We start from the raw sequence: 19,734 nt of genomic DNA, 5'->3' as shown, positions 1-19,734 counted from the left end.
AGAGCGTCTCCCATTGATGCAGCATGGTGTAGACACCATAGTAAGTCAACCTAAGTTACGTCGACTCCAGCTACGTTATTCACGTAACTTAGGTCGACTTACTGCGGTAGTGTAGACAAGGCCTCTTTTTCAAGCTGTGAACTGGAGGAGATGATGAGACTGACCCTGCTTTGAGATCTATAGATGAAAAGTGCTGTACAGGAGCTAAGTGGTGGTACAATGCGTTCCTGCTGTTTGGATTCACTCCTGTCTCCTCTTCCCTCCAGTCACTGGACCTGGCTGAGTACAACCTTCTCTTTGTTCTGAGTTTTACAACACCTGCCTTCGATTCAGATGTCGCTCCCTCCTTTGGGACCCTCCTGGCCACTGTCAACGTAGCCCTTAACATGCTGGGAGAGGTAGGAGTCCACGTTCTCCTAATTCAGTCTGTGAAAGCCGAAGGGGCTGAGAAGAAGCATAGCAGTTGTGCTGTGTTTTGAGCTCTGTTCGGCTGCTGTTTTAAGGAGGAGCGGGGGCTGACCCAGGAGTTCCCCTCCCCTTCTGCATCTCCAGGCTCTAATACAACTTTCCGCTTCCCCCTCCAGCTGGATAAGAAGAAAGAGCCCTTCGCTCAAGCTGTAGGGCTGAATACACAAGAGGAGACTAAAACTCTTAAGTAAGTCTCTGGGTTCCTTTCCTTCCCCGTGGCTGAGGAGCAGAGGCCTAGTGCTCTTCGCCTGACCCAGAGCATGAGCTGTAGGTATAAGTGTAGCTTCTACCCACCTTCCAATTCCATGTCAAGCAGTTCAGCTTTCCCCCTGTTCCCCCCCAAACACATAACCCGGAAAGCAGGCCAGGGCTCTTGGGAGGCTGATGTCCAAGATCATCCCATACTGATTCAGCTGTTGGTGGGCACAGGAGAAGAGGTGGTGGTGACTTGATACCCAGTCCACTCTAGCCTAACTTACCTGTGCTTTAGGGTGACTTTTCTATTGCCCCAGCGTGTAACCAGTTAGCAGACAGTAGCTCATGGGTATGTCTGTGCTGGAGTACAATATCCTTGCTGTAGTGCAGTGACACTGTCTTGCTCCTGCTAATTTGTGGTGTTTCCTTGCACAGGTCTTTGCTCATGTTTACAATGGAAAACTGTTTCTACCTGCTCATCTCCCAGGCTGTTCGGTATTTGAGGGACCCAGCGGTGCATCCACGAGACAAGCAGCGGATGAAGCAGGAACTCAGCTCCGAGCTGGTAAGCATTGTGGAGCTGGTTTCCTGCCTTGTGCTACATTCCTCTTTCTCCTTTTAGCTGATGTAGACTTGTTTGTTGTGGTGCCCAAAGGCCATCCCTTCTCAGCGATAGCCTGGCCAGTCTAATGGAAACAGCTGTGCACAGAATCCCATTAGATTTAGTGCAATTAAAGTATTCAGACCTTTCTACCGTGGCTGTCAAGGCCATGTGATACTTTGGAGGCTGAATACACAGAGCTGCCTAGAATCTGCAGAACAGATGTGACTAAAACCCAGAACTGGATAACAAACTCTATTCCTGGATTTGCCACATAATAGAACTCTTTGAGCAGGGGCAAGCTGGTTAAATATGCTAGTTTCCCCAGGCATAAAGGAGTAATATTGACCTGCCTCACAAGTATCAAGAGGTTTAAATCATGGTGCATAAAGCACATTGTGAGCCTCAAATGGGAGGTGCAGTGAGAATGGGACAGGAATTTATGTGCTTCTGCAGTGCCTACTTCCATCTTGGTTTGCCCCTTTGGCTGTGACTGATCCAGTGAAAATGCAGTATAGGCAGAGGACCATTAGTTCTTGACTGGTCAATGGCAGCCAGTTGCTATCTAGAGTAGACTGCCTCAAGAACTCCCCCTTTGGTCACAGTGAGGTGGCACAGTCTCTCAGGATTCCTGCCCTGGGGAGGGGAGGGAGAACGCGTGTGCTGAGGAAGCTAACTCATTGTGTGCTTCTCATTTCAGAGTACACTGCTCTCAAGCCTGTCTCGTTACTTTCGCCGGGGTGGCCCCTCTTCTCCAGCCAGTGGGGTTCTTCCCTCCCCCCAGGGAAAGTCTGCCTCCAAGATTGGCCCTGAGGGGCAGGAGCCTTTGATCCAGCTGGTACAAGCCTTTGTCAGACATGTGCAGAGATAGGTTGTGTGCTATTGCTGCTATTTCAGGATTGCACCAGAACTCTTCATTTCCACAACAGAAGGCAGCATGCTCGGCTGGGCTCATAACTGAGTTGTAACATCTGCTGGGGAGATAGATCCTGTTGAATGCTTGTACCTGAGGAGGAGAGTGAACGTAAGAAGGTCCAAGAATGCCGCCCTGTCCAAAGAACTGCTCAGTCCATGCATGCTCCCTTGCCTGCTGCTCCACCTGCTAGAGCGACCAGTCAAAACCTTTATTTTTATAGCTTGTACACAGCAGTTGGGTGGGGAGAGGAGGCAGGTTTTTAACTATTTTCCTTTGGGCATTAACTCTGCTCTTAGTACCAGGTGCAATCTTCCTCTCCCCATCAGTAAGAGTCGGGTGAGGCACAGGCGAGGGAGCAGCCAGCAATTCAGAGACCAGCTTTCTATTGCTATTTTTGTATCCAAGGGGTGCCAGTCACTGCTGCTGGCTTGGCAGAGCAATGTAGAATGGGGTAGGTGTGCACCATGTCCCTCCTGCTGTTGATTTGTGTGATATGTACATTTCTGAAGACAGCCTCCTCCAAAAGGTTTTTAAGTCAAAATTCCATTGCTCGGATCTTGCATTTTTTGTAACTGTGCCCTATTTATACGGATATTAAAACATTTATAAACAGCAGTTGGACTTGTGGGGCTTCCCTGCAGAAGACTAGTGGTGCCTGTTGACTTGAAGCTTCTCACAAGGGTGTATGCAGCATAGGTGTGGGTGTGTCAGCCACGGAGCGACTCTGCTAGCCTGAGGTAATATTGTTATTGGACAATGGCCAACCTTGCCTCTTTCACCAACAGAGCTGTGAAGAGCAGCTGTGTAAGCTTGCCTCATCCCTAGGCTGGTCACAGAAAAGATTACCTCACCCACCTCCACTTTCACAAGGCAGTTCAGATAGCTGTAGCATCAGTGCTAGCTGACACTAACACTACCTGATGGGTTAAGTTAGGAAGTAGAGAAAAAGCCTTTTGTGTGAAGCTACTGCTGGGTACTGTATGTTTTTCATTTTTACCCCAGGCTGCTGCAGAAGGGTATGGGATGTTTAATACAACTGAGCAGGAATCTAGTTTCATTAGCACTTTTTAAAAGACAACTTCTCCCTACAACTGCATTGGGAGAGCAGTGACAGGAAGCTGCTCCTTCAGCTATGTGTACACTGTTCTCAGGAAATGTGATTACAGCATGTGTAGACAGACCCCACTTGCTTGAGTAACAGCAGTGAAGCTACAGCATGGACTAGTCCTGTCCAGAATGCTGGCTAACTCAGGTCAGTCTAGACAGTCCTGCAATTACAGCTTCTACTTGCAGTGTTGACAAACGTTCTGGTCAACATTAAGTGGGAAACCCAATAAAAATGGTTAAATGTTGTCCTGTTAAATCCTAGTTGAGGATTGATTCTGTACTTAATATTTGCAACCATGAATGGTGTAGCTTATAGCTAAGGCTAAATAAGTGGCATAGCTGCTTTTAATAAAAGTCATGGACAGGTCACTGGCAGTAAACAAAAATTCACAGCCCATGGCCTGTACTATATACCTAAGTCTTGGGTTGGGGTGTGTGTGTGTGTGTGCACGCACTAGTGTGTGGCCCAAGATCCCTTTGGTGCTGGGGAGGAAGGGGGGGGTGGGTAGCTGCATCCTGGGACCCCCACTGCTGGCTGTAGAAGTCATAGGCAAATGACGTTTAACATGATTCATTTTAGTCTAGCTGTAAGTAGGGCTAGTCCTAGACAAAGCAGCTTGCTCCATTGAACTGCATGTAGAGAGGTAGGTTCTTGTGGAGTTACCTGAAATGTGGTGGTTTCATGGCCCCTGAGCAGCAGCAGGCTCAATTAGATCCTCACTCACAGCCCTGAAGCCCCCTCAGGAGTTATCTGGGGTATCACTCTCTAAACAAACATGTATCACAGGAAGCTTTGAGCAGTAGTAATTGGTTCAGCATCTCCTAAAGCAGCCTTTAACTTTAAGGCACACACAGATTTGCCCTGTGTATGCCTGTTAGAGGCCGTACTTTTCTAACCAGTGGCAGGGTTGTTGACTGAACTGAGGTTTGCTTGGTCACTTTCACATCCAAAGAACTAAGGCTCCATTGGCAAGGAGGAAGCGTGCTTGAAGCTGTTCAGAGGAAAAAGATCAAATATTTTTCTTAGCATTCATTGAGTGCTTTCAATAAAGCTAAAAGAAGAACAGGAGTACTTGTGGCACCTTAGAGACTAACAAATTTATTAGAGCATAAGCTTTCGTGGACTACAGCCCACTTCTTCGGATGCATCCGAAGAAGTGGGCTGTAGTCCACAAAAGCTTATGCTCTAATAAATTTGTTAGTCTCTAAGGTGCCACAAGTACTCCTGTTCTTCTTTTTGCGGATACAGACTAACACGGCTGTTACTCTGAAACTTTTCAATAAAGCTGCTATTTTTGACTTACCTGTGCCAGGGGCCAGTCCCTGCTTGGGGTGTGTGTGTGTGTGTGCTCTTGACACCATTAGGAGATTCTAAGGGAGTACAGACTACAAGCCACAGCATGGCTTTCAGTCTGGCTTACTGCTCAGGAATAGCCTAGGGTGGGAAGTTAGCACCTATGTCCATGGTGGTCACAGGGATCATTAAAGCCTAAGAAGAGCTTGGGTTTGTATTTGTTAAATGCAAGACAGCCCAACACTTGAGTAAGGAAATTAAGTGAAGTAGCAGGGTATTCTTGGAACTTCCAAGGTGGATCAGGGACAAATTTTAGGATAAGTCAGCAACAGAGCTTATAGGGGCAATAAAGGAATAGTCAAGCCTAGAACAGCAAGATTGGAAATGTTACCAGACCAGAGTGGGGCTGCTATATTCCTTATAAACCACACCTGTGGTCTGGGCTAGGGAAACAGCTTAGAGAGAGCAGCTGTTCCTTGTTAATTCAAGTTGCCAGCCTAGTTCACTTCTATACCCAATTCTACTACAGGGGGAGGGGTAGACTGCCTTCTCCAAACCCCACATTTCAAGAGCAGCATGCAGAACTGGCTGATAGTAAGGTCATAGCCTATGCCCACAAGCAGACATTAAAACAGCACTAGCACATGTGGAAAGCTTCACACTGAAGCTTAGTTTAAGCTAATAGGGTGGGAGATAAAAAGGAGAAGTGCCAGAGGATTTAGAGTCTTTAATCTCAGACTTGTGACATCTCAGTACTGTAACAGTATTGCATGGCTCTTAAGTTACATTACCCCACTTCATACTGTTCACTGCTAGCTGGAAAGTGAAGTGGTATGAAACCCACACAAGATACTGAGACAGGAGGGCAGACTGGTTATTTATTGGCAAATAAATGCTGAAAACCAAGAGCTCTATATACACAGGTGCTCTGTGCCCTATTACATTAGGATGGTCACAAAGCCGTCAAGGAAGAGTGCAAAAGATCAGTGGATAAACAAGCAAGTCAGTGTCTGTCTAGACCCACCAGGGGAGGGGTAGTGAACACAGATCTTAGTACAGTTGAATGCTTCTACATCATTTGAGCTGCCAAAGCAATTCCATTTTGCCATCTAAATCCCTTAGCTGTTGAGCACATCACCTCATAGGGAGAGCTTTCAGACCAAGGTGTCTACTACTTCATCCATTCACCTCCTCAGTATTTGTGATGGTTCAAGTTTGCCTGGACAGCAAAATGGGAGGGATGAGAAAGCAGAACCAAATAACAGCCGCTTGGCATATGAAGTAGTAAGAGGCTCATTGTGAATATACAGAGTGTAAGAGGACCCATCCCACATGCTGTGCTAGGATGCACCAGGTCTGTTCACTACCAGCTGGATGGGACAAGACAGCATTTAAGTTAGTCTGTCTTAACAATCAGATTAGCAGGCTAAACCCCACCCTACACAAAAAACACCAAGAAGAGTAGTGAGCCTGTACAACAACAGGGAGCAAAAGCTTTTTTAAAGGCTTGTAAACTCAGTCCATTGCTTGGAAGAAATGCAAGCAAGATGCATGTTCCCTTGCACTGAAAGGTGGTTTCATTTGTGCAGGACTGGCCTTGGGTCATTAGATTAGTGAAATTGGAAGGAAGTTTAACAACAAGTCATTCTGTGCCAGGCAGCAGCCACCAAGCACATTATAGTAGCCCTGCTTTATTGTTCCTCGGTGGGTAAAGGAGTGCTGTGGATGGGGAATTGTGTTTTTACAGACATGCTATCCAAATACAGCTCCTCATGGCCTTGGCCTCTATTCTTGTTAGAACATGCCACTGTTAGCATTTTGGAAAGAGACCCAGTGCCTTTGCCCCCACTGGAATGCATACAATGATGTGGCCCAAGCAAGAGTACCCTGGTAAAGAGCCTCTGAGAAGAGAAAGGCACTAAGATGCTAAACACAAAAGAAAATCCATTTGGTCTCAAATGCCACGAGCAGCTGTTGAGGAAGAGAGAGGGCTGGTTCCTGGAAAGCCACCACAGTTAACACAAGCAGGGCAGGGGGAAAGGGATCAGTAGAGGGAATCCCAACACACCACACGATCCTTACAACTAACCCTCAAAGCAGGCTATGTGGACAGTTAATGAATTCAGCTCTAGGGGCCTTGAAAGGTGAAGTGACCCTTCCTCCCCGACCCACCATCAGCCTAGTCTTCTCCTCCCAATTCCCATATTAGTCGTGAGTGAGTTGACCCCGAAGAGAGCAATGGTCTCATGAAGAATGCCAGGACATGGAGGGTTGCATTTTGCTTGTAGATTCTCCTTCCCGGCAGCATTTAACTGAGCAGTTCTAAGTAGGTGACAGGAACTTTGCCCTTCTGGTTACCCCGCTCGCCTATGAGCCAGTCTGGATCCATCCCTGGCAGGCTGTACACTGTGATCATCTGGGAGAGAAGATGATTAGATGAAGTCTCATTCCTCATTTGGAGCCAAGAATAGAATTAGGTTTGTGATTTATTTCCTGCAATACCCATCTAGTTCCCTCTAGTGTTTCCCAGTATCTCTAGTTCTTTCCCCAAAGCCTCCTTGGAGTTAGTCCCACTAGTAGACAGACTCTTGCCTGGGAATTCCCCAAGGACCTTTCAGAGGCTTCCAAGTTTTTACGTTGTTTAGTCATGACACGACTTCAAGCCACCCCATATTGTCTCTGCCAAGCACACTTGCGTCAGGCTGCAGCTCTGCGCTCAAATATTCCCCCTCACTGATGGCAGAAGGGATTTCAGAGGCATTGCCATGAAGATGTTTAAAACTTCAGCCTGCTCTGAACTATCCCAAGACTTTTCTACCTGTCCAGTGATTGAGGACTGTCCCATTCAGCCCTCAGCACCAGAGAGTTAAAGAACAAGTGATCGGCCTTTTTATCTAACCCCCTGGGCTTGGTTAGGTGAGACAAGGCAGCTGAAGGAATTCTTTGGATAACGTATCCAGGCCTTAGTGCATTAATGGCAATAGAGACTTCAGTGGGAGCAAAAGGACGCAACAGGGGTGTAGCCATTGGGTTGACCTATGGCATTGCAGAACTTGGACCCATTCTCCTCTCCACTGCTGTCATTCTACTAACTGCAGTAGGAGTTAGTCCCAATTTACACTGGTGTGAATGAGAAGAGAGTCAGGCTCTCACTAGCCCCACTAGTGAAAAGGCTGAGGAGTTGCTAGTCCCAAGGGCCTTGCCAAGCCCTGATCCAGCACTATTGTGCAGCAGTGCCAAACGGAGTGAACTGGGAGTTCAAGGAACAGATACCAACCTCATCCGCTAATAGCGCCAGCTCACTGCTGTCAGCCGCTTCATAATCATAGAGAACTCTGGCCTTCCGGGTCCCGCTGGCTGGAGGCTTGACATCACTCAGGTTCAGTGCCCCCTCAACAGCTGTGGCAGGGTTCGGTGCCCTGCCTACAGTGGGCACAACAGGAATGGTGGCAGAAACAGTGGTTGGAGAGGTGGTAGCTGGGGGAGGCGATGTGGACTCTGCATTGCCCACAAATGTACCTGGAAATCTTAGTAAGGGGGAAAAGAAGAAAAGGCAAGTTAGCGAGGCTCCAGCATTGCACAAGAGAAGTTGCCTGTCGGTTCATGATTCTGACTAGCGAACTGCTCCCAAAGGGGGCTCTGAGCCAGCAGCTAGGGTAACTAGAGATGCAGAACATTGCTGAGCGTCCAATCAAGCCGCTGTTTCTCTCCTAATGTTCACGTTACACAATGTGCTTGTTTGTAGCTTATGGGGACGGTCTTGTCACTGAGTCACACTTTGGAGCGCAGTGTTAATGTTTACAAGAGCATAACAGATGGTTCTCCAGTCCCCACTGCAGTGCTGCTCCACAGCGCTGCCAATGCACCTGAATCCTCAGCAGCAGCACGGCCCGTCCTCCCTTAGGAGGCTCAGCAGAAGTCACCCCCAGCTGTGCTGTAGATTGGAGATGGACTGACAGAGAACGCCACAATAGTTTTAACTCAAGACAGATCTGAGTCTTGATTTCTTGTGGTGAAAGGGTAAAGCGAGGCAGTGTGGCCAAGCAGCTAGAGCACTGGACCAGCACTCCGAGGAGTTCTGGGCTCCACCAGTGGCTTATGGTAATTAAAGTTAAACTGCACCCATGGCTGGTCATGTGTAATGTGCCATTAAACCATGCTGTTACAGTAGCACTCAAGGAAGAGAAGCAAAATGAATTCTCTGCATTGATCCTCGTTGCAGAGGGGGTGGGAGAGATGCCCAAAAAGAATAGCTCTGATGCGAGTAACAAATCAGAAGTACTGTCCCAAATTGATGGGTCAATAGAAGAGGTTTTAGAACTGATTAATTAAAAACAGTAATAAGTCACCAGGACCAGATGGTTGGTATTCACTCAGAAGTTCTCAAGGAACTCAAACATGAAATTGCAGAACTACTAACTGTAGAAAGCAACCTATCACTGAACTCAGCCTCTGTACCAAAATGATTGGAAGCTAACTAATCACACACACAGGCTGGTGAGCCTAACTTCAGTACCAAGCAAATTGGCAGAATTATCAGACACAGAAACATGATTAGTCAGGGAAGAGTCACAGCTTGGGGGAGGCATGACTTCCCTTTACAAATCCATTAGAATTCTTTGAGGGAGTCAACAAGCACAGGGATATGGGTGATCCAATCACTACAGCGTACTTGGACCTCCAGAAAGCCTTTGACAAGGTCCCTCAAAGGCTCTTAAGGAAACTAAGGCTACACTACAGCTTAAATCAATGAATTCTGTCTCAGGGATGTGCATTAGCCACCCCGCAAGTGACAATTTATGCTGACATAAGCGCTAGTGTGGACAACGCTCTGTCAGCAGGAGAGCTTCTCCCGCCAATATAGCTTCTGCCGCTCGCAGGGGCTGGAGTAATTAAGCTGACAGGAGAGTGTAGAGTGGCTACACTAGAGAGCTTACATTGGTGCAGCTGCATCAATGCCACTGTAAGTTCCCTAGCATAGCCACAGCCTAAGTAGCCATGGGAGAAGAGAGAAGGTCCTCAAGGATCAGTAACTGGTTGAACAATAGGAAACAGTAGGAATAAATGGTCAGTTTTCACAATGGAGAGAGATGAACAGTGGGGTTCCCCTGACCCAAGGATCTGTACTGGGACCTGTGCTGTTCAATATATTCATAAGTGATCTGGAAAAGGGTGTGAACAGTGAAATGGCAGTGTGTGCTAACAATACAAGATTATTCAAGATAGTCAAGTCCAAAGCAGAGGGCAAGGGCCTCACAAAACTGGGTAGATAGGCAACAAAATGGCAAACAATTTAAAAAGGTACACTGGAAAGCAAATTCCATTATTCTGTATATATAGATGTGTCAGAAAGGCTAAAAAGTATGTTAGGAACTACTAGGAAAGGAACAGGCAACAAGACATAAAATATCATACCACTATATAAATTCATGGTGCACCCACACCTGACTTCTTTTTGGGGTGGGGCAACCAGGACTAAACATGAGGTAGTGGAACTGGAAAAGGTTCAGAGAAGGGCAACAGAGGTGATTCAAGGGTATGGAATAACTTCCGTATGAGATGACAAATATTAGGGCTGTTCATCTTAGAGGGCTAACTCTCTGGGGGAAGATTATGATGGAGATAAAACCATGAATGGTACATAAGAGAAGTGTTATTTACCCCTTCCCACAATACAAAAGCCAGGGGTCACCTAATTTAATAGGCAGCAAGTTTAATGCAACCAAGAGGAAGTACTTTTTCCTACACAATGCACAACTAACCGGTTGAATGCATTGCCATGGGATGTTGTGATGGTCAAGACTAGAACTGGGTTCAAAAAATACGATGGATAAGTTCATGGAGGCTAGGTCCATCAATGGCTATTAGCCAAGATGGTCAGTGATGCAGCCACATGCTTGGGGCAGCCCTAACCCTCTACCAGAAGTCAGGGAAAGGTCATTTCATAATTGCCCTGTTCTGTACGTGCCTTCTGAAGCTCTGGGATTGGCTACAAGACAGGATACTCTGCAAGACGGACCATGGTATGACCCAGTACAGCAGCTCTTCCATTCATGCTCAGTGCCAGACCAAGTCTTGTTCAGCACCATTTCAGTCAGACGCTCCTTGGGGCCTGTGTGGACTAACAGCTATTCCAGACACGCCCCCTCCCTGCCACCAGTTAATACATGATTAATGTGACCAGAGAAGATTAAGAGCTTTCCTGATCGTATCAACTAGGGGAGGAGTCGGCAACCTTTCAGAAGTGGTGTGCAGAGTCTTCATTTATTCACTCTAGTTTAATGTATTACGGGCTTGCGCAACCTTAATGTTTTTAGAAGGTCTCTTTCTACAAGTCTATAATTTATAACTAAACTATTGTTGTATGTAAAGTAAATAAGGTTTTAAAAATGTTTAAGAAGCTTCATTTAAAATTAAATTAAAATGCAGAGACCCCCGGACTGGTGGCCAGGACCCAGGCAGTGTGAGTGCCACTGAAAATCAGCTCACATGCTGCCTTTGGCACATGTACCATAGGTTGCCTACCCCTGATCTAGGGCATCTTACTTACATTTCTCCTTTGGAGCTGCAGGCATGGAAAGGAAAGCAAATAGCAGTCATTCTGCAGCCACAGACCCACCTGGTCAAGTCAGACTGCACTGGCAATTAGCCAAGGAATACCCCTCACAGGGCCAGTCCTTCACTAAACACCCCCACCCCACCCCACCATTGTCTATGGGTAGGAGGGCGCCACCTGGAATTGGACAGCAGTTGCTCTGACAGTGCATGCAGGACATGGAAGCTCATTGCATGGGTACAGACATTAGACCCAAAGAGCTGTTAATCCAGCCTGGTTCCAAGTCTTACAGATCCATTTAGAAAGGTGAACCCTGCAATTAAACACTTAATAAAACCACCCCAATCCCTTTGGGCCTAGGCCGCATGATCATGATTCCCCATTACAAAGGTTGCTCAGAGGAGCTCTCCCAGAAATAAACCTTTAAGGGCCTGATTTTTAAACTTAACCTCAAGCTTGTGTGGGGTTGCAGAGGTGGAGAATGCAGAGAGATCAGGAAATGCCTCAAAGGCAAGGAGGCCCCATCCCATACCTGCCCAGCTGCTTCTGCAGGTCCAGCATGTACTGGTAGCCCTGAGCATAGTAGGTAGCCTGAGCTTCTACAAACTCATGGAGACAGCGAAGGTGATTCACCTGAAGGGAGAAGACAGATTGTCAGCTGGTCTGTTTGTGACCTAGAGCTAAGGTGTAGCGACACAGAGGGAACCCCTCCCTACAGAGGGGCACACTTCTAGTATAGGGAAGTGGCAGCTGAGAAGTGCAGGATGGTATTTAAGATTTGATCCAGAGGTGTTTTTGTACCAGAGGCTTCCATCTAGGAGTTTGGGGACTCTGTAGGAACAAGTGGATGGGGTCTCTTCGACTGGAGCTTGTGCCTGGTGTTCTAGATGACTGAGCACAGGGTTCGGAGCCCAGCTGGTTAGTCCCCACAGCTCATGTTACTCACTCTAGATACTAGGAAGAGCCAGGCTTCTCCAACTTGGCGAAGTGCACGGACGCCAGCAGAGCTGTACACACTTGGTAGGATTGTGTTATTTCTATAGCACAATGTACATGGCTCATTAAGCCCCTGCCTTGAGCACTCGAGGTTTGCACTAAGGCCTCAGTTTACTCCATGAACTTGGGCATTACATTGTGCGTCTCCTCCTCCCATCCCTCTACAGACAGGCTCAACATCATCCCAGTATCCTTCTAGAAAAGGGGTGGGCAAACTATGGCCTGGGGGCCACATCCAGCCCTCAAAACTTTTTAATCCAACCCTCGAGCTCCTGCCAGGGAGCAGAGTCGGGGCTTGCCATGCTCCACACAGCTCCCGAAAGCAGCGGCATGTCCCCCCTCCAGCTCCTATGTGTAGGGGCAGCCAGGGGGTTAAGCATGCTGCCCCCACCCCAAGCACCACCCCCGCAGCTCCCGTTGGCCAGGAACTGTGACCAATGGGGGCCGCGTCTGCAGACAGGGCAGCACGCAGAGCTGCCTGGCTGCACAGGAGCCGCATGGGGGACATGCTGCTGCTTTTGGGAGCTGCTTGAGGGAAGTGCCACCCAGAGCCTGCACCCCCAACCACTTCCTGTGCCCCAACCCCCTGCCCCATCCCTGATTCTCCTCCTGCCCTCCAAAACCCTCAGCCCCAGCCTGGAGCACCCTCCTGCATCCCCAACCCAAGCCCTCACTCCCCCCCCCCACACCCCAACCCCGTGCCCAGAGCCCCCTCCTCCACCCTGAACTCATTTCTGGCCCCAGCCCAGAGACTGCACCCCCAGCTGGAGCCCTCACCGCTTCGCTCCTGAAATTCGGGGTTGAGGTGTGGATTTATGGCCCACCATACAATTTCCATACCCAGATGTGGCCCTCGGGCCAAAAAGTTTGCCCACCCCTGATCTAGGAGGACACTATAGGTCCTTAGTCTCACACCACTTGCCCCATGGGAACTCACATGTGTGCTGCTTATCCCCTCCAGCAGGAGGCGTGTCAATTCTGCCTGCCGATCAAACTCAGTCTGGGCCACCCGGAGCTCGTGTTCTGCCTGCAAGACAAAGGGAGCATGATGTGTTTCCTGGGCTGCAGAGGGGCTGGGTCCAGCTTCCTTTCTCTCCTGGAACAAGCTGGAGACCAGCTATAGACCCCTCCCACCACCAGAAGGAGAGAAGTAGGAACACATTTACAGAGGTGGCTACTGATCAAATGCCTCCATTTGTGAAGCCCAACATCAGATGCATGGATCCTGGCATGCAGAGGTGCAGAGCGCCCCTGGACTCCCCGGGAGCCATGCGTGCTCAGAACTCTGAGCACCTGTCTTATGGCAGCGGTGGGACTAGGCTGCCAAGAGTCAGTGGCCACTCTTGAAAGCTAGGTCCCAACCCTCCATGTCTGCAGCAGAGTCTGCAATGCCTATTTATAGCCCATCACCTACTAGATCAGGCCTTCCCCAGGACAGCGGCAACCTGGAGGCCATGGAGACTAATCCATGATGGGAAAGAGAACGGGTGGTGTAACTCTCCCATCCTACATAGGCAGGCCTTATGGATCTTTAAGCATTCATAGGGCCAGTCCTTCACTAACCCCCTGCCCCCCAAACCCATTGTCTATGGGTAGGAGGGCACCACCTGGAATCAGACAGCCAGTGCCTCTCCATGGAGAGGGTCACTGTGTGGAAGGGCACCTGGCAGTTCAGCATTCCCATGGGAGTTGCAGGGGATGCTGCTGCTGAGAGACTTCACATAGCCCTGCTCCTTCTGCCCCCCACCTAAGCCTAGAGAACCACAGAGCTGGAGGGGTTTCTGCAGCCCAGCTCGAAGGAGTGTCTTACCTTTTCCCCAGCAGTTCTTGGGCAATTGTAGGGGGTTTCTCAATGGGTAACTAAGAATTTAACACTAGTCAGATTCCAGAGGCTTCCAGGGAGTTGCTCTGAGCTCATGTTAGCACAAGATCAGGCCCAAGAACATCAGCTACAAGACAACTCTGCAGCAGAGGCCCTGGGAGGAAACACCCCACTGGCCAGCGCTGCTGCCCATGTGGGAGGAGAGATTGTAGAATTAGATGAGGGCTTTGAAGGTAAAGGCCAAAGCCCTGCCAGACAGAGTAATTAATATGCAAAATCAGAGCCATAACTGGCCTTGCAGACAGCACGCTTACAAATTAATGGGTGGTTTGCAATGCGGGAACGATGTCCAAACAGATATTTCCAGAGTAACATTCTGTGCAATTAGAGCAGTCGGAGGATTTGTTTTGGAGCCAGGGTGAGGTGGGGAGGACATACCCTGATAGGAGATAAGTGGAGCACGCTAGCCAAGAACTTGTGTGAGAACCTCAACAGTGCTACCTGAGCCATGGCCAGTTTCCTCTTAGGGCTGGTTGACATGGGGAAATTGACCAGAATAGTTCTGTGCTGTCACTTTTTTGGGGTGCCTGGAGTAAGTGTCCACACAGGGAGATATTGCAGAACAGTTATTCTGGTCAGTTTCCCTACACAGTCAAGCCCTTAGTAGATTTTTTTTTTAATAGCTTGAGGCTGGAACTCAGTATATTTCCTAGGATGAGTCATCACCTCCAAAAGAAGTCCAGTGTTTATACATGCAAATCAAGCTTTGCTTTAAAGCAGAGATTGCTGTGGCCCACTGCCTTGGATCCAATGTTATCCACATTGTGCTGGAGTAAGAGTACTCCAACAAACCCTCTTGGAAGATTGGCCTCTATTTTAAGCCAACCTGATTGAACAGTTTCTTGCATCCTCTGTGAAAGGAGATTGTTGGGGGGGAAATAGATTTCAGGGAGCATCAGCAGTGGTGTATTGTGCACCTGCAAACAGTTGGCTACAGACAGAGCTGAGTGTTCTGGTGGGCAACCCTGGCTCCATTCCATTGGGCAGAGCCAAGGATTTCATTGGCAGGCAGCCACACAAGCCACAGTTTGCTCTCACACACCCAGCAATCCCTGCCAGCAACTGGGGCTTGAAGGGGGAAGGTGGGGGAGAGAATGGCATGTCTTGTCCCATCCAAGATCTGGGGATGTCTTGGGGACATCCTGAACTGGCTCCTAGCATGTTTGCCTAGAGATCTGAGGAGCATTAAGAGAGTTCTATAATATAGGGAAAGTCAGGGGGATAGTAGCTAGTTCATGTTTTGGTGCTAAACATGAGGAGTTACATGCATCTAATGGAAGAGGCCAGTGGCCCTGATTGGTACCAGGTGTGGTGTAAAGGAATTAACACTTCCTCCTGTACAATTCCACCAATGCATTTCAGCCCTAACCAGCTCGTTCAGTCTGCTCTCGAGGACATGATCATGGCAGGCCAGGCTCCATGGAAATTTGGGGATCTGGACACATTCACTAAGGATCAGGTTAAAGATGCAGAGATATACGAGAGCACCCTGGATTGCCAAGAGATGAAGTATCACCACTTTTGAGCATGGTCATAGCCCTTCTGATGTGCTAGGCAGGTATCTAATCTCTGTTCAGCACCCTACTATTCTGAGGTCCTATACAGAAGGTCAATACCCAATTATGTGCGGTCACCTCTCTGCCTTTTTATAGTGTGAATTTATGCTGCTGAATACTCCAAAGGAGCAACTTTGGTTTATTGCCCATCCCCCTCAAGCCAAGACAGGCAACATGGAGACATGTCTCCTACACAGAACCACCTTTACTCTTAGCCAGAGAGCATTTCCCCTCTCACTTTTCTGCGCTACACAACTTCTCATAAGGACCATCTAGGGTGTTAGTGGGAATCCCTTCCTCTCCGTTACTTCGGTCTAGACTCAGCTCCTAGTCAGGCCCAATTCCTCCAGAACAAATAGAAGAGATGGCTCTTAATGGTGCATGTATATTGAGGTGGGAGGTGTTTGTGCTGCAGGAAAGGAGCTGAATGTACCATGACAGTGCATTGGCTCTGCTGCTAGCATGGCAGCACAGGGAGCTCCTAAGACTGCCTTGTATTATACACAGGGAGCCTAATTTTTTCAGATGCTGAGGCCTTATTAGGCAAGACAAATGGGCAGGTCCTGGAGATATGCAGATGTGGTCAAATTGCTTCCTTGCCAGTCCTACTAGCATTCGAGTTAGCTAGTTACAATTCTCTTGCTCATCACCTCATTGCTTAAACCCAGTGGGAAGCTCCCAGGGGACAGAGCTAACATCTCTGCTTTCAGCCTGCAAAGAGCAGTGACACACCCTTGATCAAGCACCCGCTCCACATTTGGAGGAAGAAGTCTGCAGTATGTGTGTTCTGTCTCCCATCCCGCTCATTAACATTTCCAGCACTTTTTCACCTGTGTACTTACTTTTTCCACCTCGTCGCTCCAGAGCTGGTGGGGCCACAGAGCAACAGGAAAGGAGATCAGTGTTGGAGACTTCAAGAAGCACTCGGCAATAACAGCAATTGGTGGGGATACTCCACAGATGCAGCAGGCTAACTCCAGGAACAAGCCAGCCCTTCACCCAGCAGCAGCAGGCAGCCTTCTGCCCCAGAAAGGACACCTTCCTCAAGGAGCCCATTTTGCACTCCTCCCTACACCCATATCCTCAAACTCAGGAGAGGTCTACACATGGAGGATTGTCAGGACTCGATGTGTTTTGAATTCATACCCCGCCTTAATTTCCTGTGTGGATGCTCTTATTGCTGAGAATCTCTCAGAGAACAATAAACCAGAGCAGTTTAACAAGAATAGCTATTCCAGAGTGACTCCTCGTGTAGCCAAGCCCTCAGTGTGACCCTGAGAGAGGAATCCTCTTAGTTGTCAGGGTACAGCACCTAGCACGATAGGGCTCCTAGGCAGGGTGTGGGCTTCTACAATACAAGTATGAAATAAGCCCTGGCCAGAACAGAATGCAAGAGCTGGGATGGGCAGAGGTGGAGGGATGGATAGAGTGAAGATCTCTAAACAGCAAGGTCAGAATAGCTCAACAATGCAATGATCTGCACCCCTCAAGCTAAGGTGGGGCAGGAGTTGAAGGACAGCCTCTTCCAGAATGCTGGTGGGGGGCACAGGTGTAAAACCGAGCAAGTCTGCAGAGAGACAGGGCTAGTGCAGACAGTTCACCATGGCCTGGCGGGGGGCCATGTGCAGCCGAGTGGTTGTGACGGTTTAAAGGAGTCCCTCACCCACTGATCTATAGCTCAGGCTTCTCTGAGGCTCTGGCTAGTTCAAAGCATCCCATGGGATGGGGGGCAGATATGGGTGTTTGTAGCCAAGTTTGTCTTTCATAGGAGGAAGGCAGCACTGAACCCCAGCTCCCCTTCCCAGGCCTGCTGGAGCTTGGCCTCTGTCAGAGGAAAAGGCTCGTCTGCTCCTAGGAGTCATCTCCCATCCTCCCCACTAACGCCCGGGGTAGGGTGGCACAGTCAGCTGCTCTCTGGGATCTGGCTTGGAGGTATGAAACATAACAGTCAACACAAAACAAAAACACAGCAACAGGAGAGGGACGAGAACAGGCAGAAAAACATATTGATCCACCCCAGAGGGTCCTTGGCCTTGTCTTTCCCATGGTCAGGAGTTTCCCCTCCAGCACAGCCACACACACATAATTACTATTGACTAACCGGGCGGGGGCGGAGGCGGGGGGGGGGAGTGGGGGGAAGAGAGATACCAAAGGAGCCGAGACAAGAACTGTAGCAAACTGGGAGAAGGGTTTAGTGGCCTAGAAGCCAGAGGGCTGAGCTCCAGCCTGGTAAAACCTGAGATACTGAACTGGGACCCATCTCTGGGGACTCCCGACCCAGGAGAGCGACTGAACTGGGGCATGGAAGACCAGCGTGAAAGGACTCAAAAAAAATGGGACCCCAGGAGGGAAATGTTGTAGTTACCCATGGACTGAGTTCAGGGGCCCTAATGAGGGGAGAAATTGGTAGCCAGGCACTGCAGAGTGACCTCTGGCCCTGTTAGGATGCAGCACACTCCTCCTGGCACTGGCTTAAGTTTGACCACCCATAGTGTTACCCTGATGTAGAGGAATTTGTAAGTTACTTTCGTAGCTACACTGCATGAGGTCACTGCTTAGAATTTCCTGGCCAGAAAGGCCCATATCCTCCTGATGCAGGAGCGAAGACCCTTTTACAAGAGGGCTTGGGCTAGAGTGACATCTCCAGCAGTAGAGGGCCTATGATAAAAAGATAGCAGTTTTGAATCTATCCAGCAGAAGGCAGTGGTACACAAACTAGCCATCTCACCACAATACCCTGCATTGAAAGCCAGAGCTGTTTGTGGACAGTGACTGAGACACTCCAGAAATCTGACAGCTCCATGGGGCTCCAGTGCCCTGTTCTAGGGCTCTAGTCTCAGCACACAGGTTTGTCCATTGCTTTAAGTATTGGGCTCTCCCTCCGGTCTAACTCTGTCTAGCCATGTATTTAGTGCACTAGTCACCAGAGTTCATCTTTAATCCAGTTTTGTGCTGCCTAAACCAGCCCTGGAGAGCTTCCCCCAGGACTGCACTGGAGACTCTTGCTACTTGTCTAATATTGTTTTGAAACCTTTGTACACTCAGCTACTAAGCTGGGCCCACAGAGACTTAACACCCCACACCTGGAAAAAAATAAATCAAGCCCAATTCCAATATAAGCCATATGCTCTCATCCCAACCCCAGAAGACAGTGGGGGGCAGGGCAAGAGTCCATGCATGGACTTCCTACAGGCAGTTAAAGCAACACAGGGAAGATGAGTAAATGCTCTTCAAAAGGCTTCTATCAAAAGGCAGTAGATGGAAATCCCACTCTAGCACATATACATCAGTACAGGGCCTGTGACATCTGTTTAGCCTTGGGGAGCAACATGCACATCATCTGCCTCATGTTTCCACAAGCACAAACCCTCCCTTCCCATTAGGTAGTAGGATCTCCATCTCTAACCCGGTGGAAGTGTTATTCTAAGCAGGTATTCATGGGTTAATAGGCTCATTCTCTGTGGTCTGTCCAGCTAGAAACAGCTACTTGTTCAGCAGAGGCAGTGATAGACCTCTCAGATTCATGCTGCTCTTATTAGAAGAGGTCAGCCCTTCCCACCCCCCATATGCTATCAAAGCGTACCACTGCCCTTTACCAGATAGAATCTCTGCCATTTGCTCAAGGTTTTCGGGAGCCCCACTGGCTGCACTTGTGAAGTTATCCAATTAGTACCCTGCACTTCTCTAGAGCATAAGAGTTCCAAGCAGGTGTGTGGCTGGCTAGCTGGCCATGTGGCTGTAGGCAGTCATGCATTAAAACATGCAAGGCACCAGATCCCCCCCCAACACCATCATGGGCAATGAGTGGCACAGGGCTGATGAGACTGGGAAAGGCTGAATGCAGTGCTACCTTACCTCCCTACTCCCTCCCACACGGAAAGAGACAGCTCAGCTGTTTCAGCAGAAAACTCCAACTGACATTCTCAGAAGCCTATCTGGAGCCTGAGGAACCCTCTTTAGGGCTATGCAATAGGTTTTCCTTAGAGCCTGTCCTAGGAGTACAGAGCTGGTGCGAGTGGCCAAACCAGCATCGTCCAAGAAGGGAGACCTGATCCATCTGAGTGCAGATTATTCTGCAGTCTGACAACAGAGCAAGGGAGGGGGGCTGCTCCTTAGCTCCTACACCTTTGCTCAGGACATGGCTGAGAGACTAGGGGCAGGGT

The 19,734-nt window shown here is 48.9% G+C and overlaps 2 protein-coding genes across 6 annotated transcripts in view; one reads left to right on the top strand and one right to left on the bottom strand.

Moving 5' to 3' along the window:
* NUP188 (nucleoporin 188) overlaps positions 1-2,795 on the top strand; it is a 47,323-nt gene extending 44,528 nt beyond the window's left edge. The window contains exons 41-44 of the mRNA XM_054007648.1: positions 267-398; positions 585-655; positions 1,099-1,228; positions 1,965-2,795. Of these exons, the coding sequence (XP_053863623.1) occupies positions 267-398; positions 585-655; positions 1,099-1,228; positions 1,965-2,135 (504 nt within the window). The 3' untranslated portion in view covers positions 2,136-2,795. The remainder of the gene's footprint in view (positions 1-266; positions 399-584; positions 656-1,098; positions 1,229-1,964) is intronic.
* A 2,644-nt stretch (positions 2,796-5,439) lies between these two features.
* Positions 5,440-19,734, bottom strand: part of SH3GLB2 (SH3 domain containing GRB2 like, endophilin B2) — a 41,085-nt gene continuing 26,790 nt past the window's right edge. For 2 of the 5 annotated variants that reach the window (XM_054007168.1, XM_054007170.1), the window contains 6 exons: positions 16,414-16,437; positions 13,071-13,160; positions 11,670-11,770; positions 11,132-11,146; positions 7,859-8,108; positions 5,440-6,997 (listed from right to left, as the gene is read on the bottom strand). In XM_054007168.1, the coding sequence (XP_053863143.1) occupies positions 6,890-6,997; positions 7,859-8,108; positions 11,132-11,146; positions 11,670-11,770; positions 13,071-13,160; positions 16,414-16,437 (588 nt within the window). In that variant the 3' untranslated portion in view covers positions 5,440-6,889. The remainder of the gene's footprint in view (positions 6,998-7,858; positions 8,109-11,131; positions 11,147-11,669; positions 11,771-13,070; positions 13,161-16,413; positions 16,438-19,734) is intronic. The other 3 variants (XM_054007171.1, XM_054007169.1, XM_054007172.1) reach the window with 3 other exon arrangements.

Source organism: Malaclemys terrapin, chromosome 17, assembly GCF_027887155.1.
Source record: "Malaclemys terrapin pileata isolate rMalTer1 chromosome 17, rMalTer1.hap1, whole genome shotgun sequence".
In the NCBI taxonomy this organism is placed as follows: domain Eukaryota; kingdom Metazoa; phylum Chordata; order Testudines; family Emydidae; genus Malaclemys; species Malaclemys terrapin.
The sequence above is the reverse complement of the archived record's forward strand: the minus strand, read 5'-3'. Positions and strand labels throughout refer to the sequence as shown.